The sequence below is a fragment of the Argopecten irradians genome, chromosome 10 (assembly GCF_041381155.1).
Source record: "Argopecten irradians isolate NY chromosome 10, Ai_NY, whole genome shotgun sequence".
Taxonomy (NCBI): Eukaryota; Metazoa; Mollusca; class Bivalvia; order Pectinida; family Pectinidae; genus Argopecten; species Argopecten irradians.
The window spans coordinates 14,609,584-14,619,025 of NC_091143.1; the positions used below are offsets into that span (position 1 = coordinate 14,609,584).

The following is a 9,442-nucleotide window of genomic DNA, read 5'->3' on the forward strand; positions in this document are numbered from 1 at the left end:
TTTTTGTTTTAGACTCACTTAAATGTTTGGGAGAGGCTAGTTGATAATCGGACCATCTTCTACAGAAAACAAGACTTTTGTCAGACAATGACTGGTAACAGTGTCCCAGTACTGACCATTACTGCCCAGCCTAAAACATACAGCCGGGAGCATGTGGAGGAACTCAGTGAGTATAAAAACCTGGAGCTGAGAGCATGTGAAAAATCAGAGCGAGTAAATATGTGGATTACCAAAGAACCCTAAAAAAAAGAAGAGGAAAGGGGAAAAAATGAGTTTATATTATATGTGAAAGAACTTATTGAGTCAACAAAAATCTAGCTGCGACCATGTGGAAGATTTGAATAAGTTACAGAAAAAACTTAGATCTGCAAGCACTAGGCAGATTTTAAAATGAATTTTTTAAATTACATAATGAGAGAGTGCAGTGAGTATGAAAGATTATAACTAAGAAAATGTTAAAAATCTGAATGACTATAAAAACCTTGATATTCAGGAAGCATGTAGAAGATCTTTGTAACTATATAAGTTAATAATTACCAGACAAGCAAAAGACTTTAAAATTCAGAGATGGCACCATTAGAAATAAACAGAATATGGGGAATAACTATGTACAATGTTTTGTATTGGGTAATCTGATGCTTCTGATGATTTTTGTTTTGTTGTTTCTAGAGTCACGACCATACATCTTTATATCTGGGAGAGTTCATCCAGGGGAGAGTAATGCCAGCTGGGTCATGAAAGGTCAGTAATTCTTTTCAAATTTATAAATTGTTGTTATTTATCATTTCTGATTGATTGGATATATGCTGTGAAAAGTGTAGTTCAGATGTCCAAACATATTACCACAAGCCCTCCACCTCAGGGTTGCAAATTTGATTCCCATGTGGGACAGTTGCCAGGCATGACTGCTGTTCAATTGTTGGGTACTCTCAGACTAACTATCCTCCATTATCTAAACCTGGTATGTCCTTAAGTACCCTGGCTGTTAATAGAATGTTAAACTAATCAAATAAAACAACAAAATATTTTTCAATTGAATAAAGAGGAGCTTTGAGAGAGTAATAGGAGTGAGAAAATGCATGGCCAGAATAAGATTTGAACCCGAGACCTCAGGATACTAGCACTGCTGTTGGATGCTCTACCAACTGAACTTCCTCTGGTTGTTGATGTCCTTCTAGTCCCGAACAACTTCACTGGTAGAGGTATTAGATCAGATGACCAGATAGGTTAATCTTGTAATTAGCCTCAAAACTTCTTTGAGATAAACATGTAATTATACATTAAAGACAGAAATAAAAACCATTGTATATTATCTTACAGGTACAATTGATTACCTGTTGAGTAAGAAGCCGTCGGCCCAGCTCCTCAGAGAAACATTCATCTTCAAAGTGGTTCCAATGTTAAACCCAGACGGCGTTATCAATGGAAAGTAAGTATGTGGTTTGGGGGCAATATGGAGGGTTGTCTCCCTTGTATGATGGTGATTGCTAGAGTGTAGACTCAGGTTGCCTATCTTTGATCACTCATGCCATTAAATGGGGAAGGGGTGGGGTGGAGGGGGTATACCCGTATAACCAGGGGGTATGGTCAAGGTTGTATCCATCTTGTCTGTCATGTCAAAGGTATTCTGTTTGATCATTTTGGGTCCCAATTTCATATGAAGGCAAGAACATATATGTTTTGATGATATTGCATGAACAATTTTGTTTTGAGTTACAAAAAGAAATTTTCTGTTGATCACTTGCTGCTTTTTTAGTATACCACACTCTTAAATATCCTCAGACATTTGAAACAAAAACTGGTCTGATTTATGAATTAAGATTTAAATTAGTTTATCAAAAAATCTTAAATTACTTTAATTTATTAAGATGAATAAATATTCTTTTAAGCAAAACCCTGAGAAAGTACTGTTTAAAGCAAAGTTTATTGTTAACAAAACAATTAATTTTACAAATTTAACCATTCCAGTCACCGATGTTCTGTTGCTGCCGAGGACCTGAACCGACGCTGGGACAACCCATGTCCTCGCTTACATCCTACCATCTACCATACCAAAGGCTTACTCCAGTATATGCAGATGATCAACAAAATACCACTGGTTAGATTTTTTCAGCAACATTCAGTTCTTTTTAAAGCACAAAAAATTCTAAAACAGCATAAATTATAATAACTTTGAAGAAAAAAACCTGATAATTTGTAAAGTAACTAGTGTAGACGATACTTATGTTGGTACAATCAGTTTAACGTGTCAGATTTTAAACAGGTTAGCACAATGATGAATTTGAATATAATTAATGCTATTAAACAATATACAATTAGCCAAATGATAAATCATATTTTATTTTTACATAAAAAGTGATAATATATAAATAAGATTACTGCTATACGTTTACAGTATTCAAAAAGAAAACCAAAGTAAGGGGGAAAAAAATTCAAAATTTCAAAGATGATTTTCTGTGATGACTTATTGGAATGTGTTATATCTTTCAAGGTATACTGTGACTACCATGGACATTCTCGGAGAAAGAACATCTTTCTGTATGGCTGTAGTCCAAGTATGTCCTGGATCCCGAACGACATACAAAACCCGGCTGTGACAGGCAACAGAGGGGAGGATAACAGTTTCAAGGTACAACATTCACCCATCACTAGTCAGTATCGTGCTTGTAAACGCACATGTACCTATTCAGTGTTGCAGCAAATATTGCAGTATTCACAATACAAAATGCTGTACCCGGACAATTTGATTGACAGCTGATGATCGGACAATTAACTAATGTATAAGTATCAAGGCACGCTCACATTACAGTATATTTATATTTTCACTGCAGCCCCACTATGTAACCTTACCAAGCGCAGTTGGCAGTCATATAGACAATGAACTTCAAAGCGATTATTATGACGTCATTATCATTGTGCCGTCACAATTGTCGTGTCAGCGATCACGGAAGACAGCTGTTCAAATGGCTGTTCCATCGATGACGATAACGAATGATTATTTCATTATACATGTGTATATGCAAAATTCCTTAGGATTTCATCATAAAATTGTTACCAAATGTAAATATAACGTCTTTAAGTTGGCATTCATAGCCAACATGAATGCCAACTGAACAGAGGCAAATTCAACATGAAGCGCTAGCATGCTTCATGACATTTGCCTCTGTCCAGTTTGCATTCATATCGGCTATGAATGCCAACTGAAAGATGTTCAATGCTTAAATGGCTACACAAATGTAGCTTGCCACTCTCATGGTCACAAATCAGTAACCAGTTCTACTATATTAGCGCTCTTCAATCTTGTAAAAGTATGTTACATCATTTTGCAAGGATGATTTAGTGATGATGTCATTGTTTGTTTTTGTATTGTAGACATTACCGAGAATCCTACACTTGACCTCCCCAGTCTTCTCCTGGCAGAACTGCAGCTTTGTGGTTGAGAAAGCAAAGGAAACGACGGCACGTATGGTCGTCTGGCGTCAGATTGGAGTGATTCGATCCTACACCATGGAAAGTTCTTACTGTGGCATCGATAAGGATGGAAAGTACAAGGTAGGTACATACCAACATCATAAAACATTTTCATAAGCTATACATACCACTACCTGATAATGCAGTTCTGTATAGCTGTGTTCTATCCTATACTTATCACTGTTTTTGTGGCTGAGTGGCGACAATTCTTGCTCTCAAGTTTTAGACCTATGTGGGAGCAGTTACCATGTACTGATCATAATTTGGTAGTTTTGCATTGAGTTTACTGTTAACAGTATTTTCCTTACCACCAAATACATACTTAGAGGAAAGACAAATGTAATTCTCTAATAGCAAGTTATCTCTCCATCCTTATGAATGGTTTAATTTTGTTTTTGTAAAACAGCTAGTGGTAACCATCAGGATACTAATAAATAAGACAGCTGTTATATATACTGAAGATTTCAGTGGTCGATCATTAATGGATGGTAGATGTATCAGTGAAGCATTCTAATAGGATATTCTGGATTCTTGTTTTATGTTCCATTAATGATCATGGTCATGAGAAATTGGAAGAAAACAGTACTCAGAGAAAAACTACCAACTTATGATCAGTACATGGCGCTAAATCCTCTTGAGTTTTAAACTTGCAGCATAGAAGTGAATGGCTTGTGGTAATATGTTGGAACTACGTCATCACTTATAATATCTATGTCCACAGGACCAGCACATCTCCACCACCATGCTAGAGGACATGGGACAGAAGTTCTGTGAGGCGTTGTTGAGGATTCGCACTAAGTATGGCAGTTATGACGTGGTCGCTTCACTTCCAAGTTCCTCACAGATTGACTTAGAGGCTGGCGCAGGAGCCAGGGCGAGAGGGTAAGTTCCGTAGAGTTCAGGACAAACAATGGTTCATAAGATGAAGAGAAAAAACTTGAATATTATGTTAATTGATATCTCAAGATTGTTTGCTTGGAGAGAGAACTATAAGATTCATAACAGTAGCTTTAAACATACTTTGCAATGTAATTAAAACAAACCTATAAACAAATCTATATCTCTAGTGTAGTGTTAACCAAATTTCTGTCACACCTACCAAATTTCATGATTATTATTCCTAAGAAAGTTTGAGGAAATTACCGTCTGCAGAATAACATCTTCATAGAATTACTTTTCAAATATAAGTTTGATAATAATTTATTTGGGGAGATAATCTTTAATTTAGTTTGATGTATTTCAATCACTCCAACACTCTTGATTCCCTTTGATTCTGGTAAAATATTTGTCAGAAATTAACAAACTAGTTCGAATTGTTCTGAAAGATTATCTTGATTGTCTGGTTTTGTTCTGGTCAATTCAATTTCACATTCTGATTTAAATTCTGCATATAATTGCATATTTGAACATTGAGGTGATTTAATTGGACATTGATTTTGTCATCTTGAGTTACATTTTATGATTAGAAAATAATTTACATTTATAATTAGATTATTTCATTTTCGTTTGCATCATGACCAATAAACTAAATCTTTCTTGTAGTGAGGACCTTGGGGACAATTTGATAGACGATGACAATTTTGGTGGCGGAGACGGCGAAGACATCGATGATATGAATGAGGAGTCATCACTTGAAGATGACATTTCACAAGACGATGATGTGTATGAGGAGGACCCGAGTTGAGGAGAAACATCTACACATTGAGTTGAAGGACCGGAACTGTCCCAGGCAATCACACTCGACAGTTCTGATGTACATATACTGACATTAATGATAGGTTTTGTTTCATAAAAGTAAGACCCAAGGTGTGAAGAAATAGTCACACTTAAAAGACAAGAGACAGTTTCAACTTGAAATACAAGAAACTGGTTCTGGTAAACTATGAATATTCACAAAATAATTACCTGAAGGGCAGATTTTGTTTTACACAAACTATATACTAATGAACATTTGTATTCAGTTTTCAGAATGTCCTTTATTAGCAAGCTATTATAATTTCAATTGGGAATTAATGATTTTTTTTAAATATGATAAAGACTTATTTTAAGTGAGAATATGGTAATTTTTATTTGAAAAAAAAATAATGATTTGTCATAAAACAGAATTCCAATGATACATGCTCAAAGTTTTAATGATAGAATTCAAAGTTCTTCTGATTCAGAAGATATAAAGTTTTATTCGTACCAGCTATAAAAACAGCAGTATTATAGTGAAGGTAATAACTTTGTACATAGATGCCTTGGTTGTTTTCTGGTTCACTTATACAACAGTGAGATAAACTGATCTTATGAATATAATTAAGGCCTGTAGAGATGTGTTACAGCATCACATGGATGGTCCAAATGTCCTTTGATCTGTAATTTGATAATTCAGTCATATGTTATATCGATGTACAGGGCATTTTAAAGATATTTTTTAAAACCGATATTTAGCCAGATATCAAAATGCATTTAAACCATTGTATTTATCTCTGAATCATTTTTATATCGTTTTAGTTCATAACCAAACATGTATTTTCCCATATGGGGTGGACATACATAAATTATATTTCGGTTGTGTAACCTATATTGTTAATATGCTTAAAACCATGCGCTATTCACACACCATTTGTATACTTTTCACACACCAATCATTCTTTTGAAGATTCACTTCTTTTGACTTTAATGATCCTGAAATGGTGCTGAAAAATTGTTTTCATTCAGATGAAAAGAAAGATCAACACACTTTGAACTTCTTCTCATCGTATTTTGGTAAGAGTTCTCGAGTTGAAGAGAGATGTTTCAGAAAATAATTTATGAAGTAGCTGTTTTGCACCTATCAGTAATGAAATTTGAAAGGTTCAACCCATCAAATGATTAGTACAAGTGAGTGAATCGGGTCTTTTTCGCCTCTTGTCATTGGTTCATCAGAAAAGCTGTCAGGGGAGGTAATTCTGTGTTACAAATAGTCAGCATCTACAGCTATTCAGAAATGATGTAAAAATTTTCCTTTATTGTGATAAAAATATCATTTGTCAAATCATTATTATACCAAGCATCCATTCCTCTCCCACTTCTCATTTTTCCATCAGGAATTTTTGCTCCTTGTGTTCGTTGCCTTCATTTTACAGCTATACGTGTATACAATACAAATGCTTGTCTATTGGTGCTTGGTGTTAATTGTATTCATGACTCCTCCTGTGATAGAAACCTATGTAATATATCTGGTGCCGATTACTTGTGTATTATAAATATATACATACATTGTACAGTTATTGTTAGATACACTATGAACCTATAGATACACTATTGTGTAACCTTGCGGGCCTAAGAATATTTTCAAAATGAATGGCATTTAAACATGTATTGTATATTTTTGTGATTTTTGTGAATGATTTGTTGAAATTATTGTAAAAAATTATGTTTGAGCCAATTGTTTGATCCTTTGAAATAACTGATATTAGCTGTATATTGTTTAGTGGTAGATTTATAGGCACTAGCCTTGTCTATCAGTATACCAGGGCCTAGTTGTTCAAAAGGTGATTAGGCCAATCACAGCTTAACGGCAATTTTAAAATCAAGATAAAAATTAATTTCTTTTGAAGCTAACTTGACAAATTATTACTAATTTCTGAAGTACTCCATTCTTTATCTACTCAGCAACTTAAGAAATGATGTAGTCACAGGTTTAGCAGCCAACCTGAAATGAAAATTTGGTGAAAAAATGGTAATCTAATCACTGTTTTAACAACTGGGCCCAGATATGTGTTGATATGTCCAACTGTGATAGATGAGGAACTCTTTCTGGTAGAAAAAGATTTCTTTAGACTTGATGTGATTGTTAAATATATCTGAAAAGACACTGTAAATGTACTTATTTTGATGCAATCAAATTTTAGCTCAATGTTCTTTTTAAATACGTTTGGATAAAGATGAATTATTTTTATTACTTTGCTACTATCTAAACATCTTACAGAAGATTCATTTAATTAGTACAATAAAATTTGAAGGCTTCATTTCAGACAGAAAAACACTAAAATTTGCTTTTTGAGTAACTATGTTAATGAATGATTGGAACTTGTTTTTATTTTTTTGTAGAATTATTCTTCCCTTTTATTTTTTGCTTCTCAAATTTATAATATGGAATTGTGCGTGTAAAGCGTATGTGTGCTATGATTTGAGTGTTGAAAACAAAAATGAAAAATAGTACTTTTCAGTTATGTATTTGACGTGTGTATGTGTTAGCCACGCTCTGTAAAACATGCTTCGTTTTTTATTTTTAAAACTTTTGGGAATTTTCGCCTTTTCTGCTGTACAGCTATTATACGGAGTGGGGATTACTTTTACCGTTTGTGATGATCCTAATGTATACCTGGTGATGTTATGTAAATTAGATACCTATATGCATTTCATTCAACTCTTGTTACTGTTTTTGTCAAAAAGTGCCCTTTTCACGAATACATTCTTGAGTTGTTTCAAGATTGAATACACAAGCTTATCAGTCATTTAGAATCTCTTTTAGTTACCTGGCAATCAGAATTTTGAGGAAGGAGTACATGTTTGTTGCTGGCCTTGTGTGTATCTCCTTCAGAATTCCTATTTGTCAGTCCTTTAATAATTATCTTCAGCTGTTACTATCTCTTTCAAACTTTCTACTTGTGTCTGTCCATCCATGAAAAAATATCTTGTGCTGTCTCTGACTTTCCAAATTTTCTACTTACATCCATCCATCCTTGCACACATGATCTGGCTCGGCTTTTATGACCTTCATTCTTTGTGTAAAAAATTACCTTGTCCAGGCAGTCTGTTAGCTAGGTACATCTTATTATTGATCTGTATTGAAAAAAATGTTGCTTTCACACCACATGTAGTTGGGGAAATATTACCAAGCTTTCAAATTTTATTAGAATTAGGAATTGTAAGAAGGTGTTTTTGTACAATTTATGTACAGTGTTAATTTTTGGACTTGGTCACTATAACCTCAAAACCAGGTCAAGGCCAATTTTCGCTTCTATAACCAATAGAAACGAGGTCAAGGCTAACCTTGGTCACTATAACCTAAAAAGCAGGTCAAGGTCACCACGTGAAGAACAGGTCAAAAACCTTGGCCACTACAATTATAAAACTCAGATCATTACTATCCCGGTCATTTCAACCATAAAACCCAGGGCAAGTTTAACCTTATCCACTACAACCTCAAAACCAAAGCCAGTGTTGAGGGTGCTTATTATGGCAAATCCAGTAAAATTGTATATTATGTATTGTTATTGATAAAACTAGTCGTATTTTAGTATTTGTAGATTATATGGAGGATTTATACTGTAGGTAGACTAACTTTAAGCTAAATGGTTTAGGGAATGTAGAATTTAAAATAGAGATCTACTGTAAACTAACTTTCATTCGCGTGCAATTTATTTTCGCGAATTTAGCGTTCAAAGTAAATTTCCTAAGGTGCATCTTCGCAAAATGATATCTAGTTCTAATCAGTTCTAATAGAAGAAATTCTAATTCAAATATGCTTTCCCAAAAGACAATTTCCGCAAACTTAATTTGACAGTGAAATCGCGAAATTAAATATCTGCAAGAAAGAAAATTGTTTTCAGTATGTAGTGCAACTTTGTAATTAATAATAAAATACACAAATAATTTTTCAATTAAGAGCAGATTTAATCAAAACTGCTAATGATACATTTTACATCATTTGAAATCATATTTCTTAAAAGAAATCTCATATAAGATGCTTATATATACATTGTAATGTCTCATCATCACAGGAATGAGTTAAATAGAAGTTGGTCTCCGAAAAAAAACCTGTTCCAACTTGCTTTTCCTTTCAGGCAAGAATTTTAGAAATCTTATTCAATATCAGTTTCTGTCTCTCTGTATTTTATAACACTTTTTGGTAAACTCACCTCCAGAAGTGTATATCATACCTTAATTACATGGAATCATAAAACAATGACGAAAAATAAAATGCAATTACAACACTCTG

General features: G+C 33.8%; 1 protein-coding gene across 1 annotated transcript in view; it reads left to right on the forward strand.

Annotated features, from left to right (window-relative positions):
- Nucleotides 1–9,442, forward strand: part of LOC138332553 (cytosolic carboxypeptidase 1-like) — a 45,778-nt gene extending 36,336 nt beyond the window's left edge. Inside the window, 8 exon segments of the mRNA XM_069280558.1 lie at nucleotides 13–166; nucleotides 670–741; nucleotides 1,321–1,429; nucleotides 1,969–2,098; nucleotides 2,492–2,629; nucleotides 3,373–3,552; nucleotides 4,193–4,353; nucleotides 5,014–9,442. Of these exon segments, the coding sequence (XP_069136659.1) occupies nucleotides 13–166; nucleotides 670–741; nucleotides 1,321–1,429; nucleotides 1,969–2,098; nucleotides 2,492–2,629; nucleotides 3,373–3,552; nucleotides 4,193–4,353; nucleotides 5,014–5,155 (1,086 nt within the window). The 3' untranslated portion in view covers nucleotides 5,156–9,442.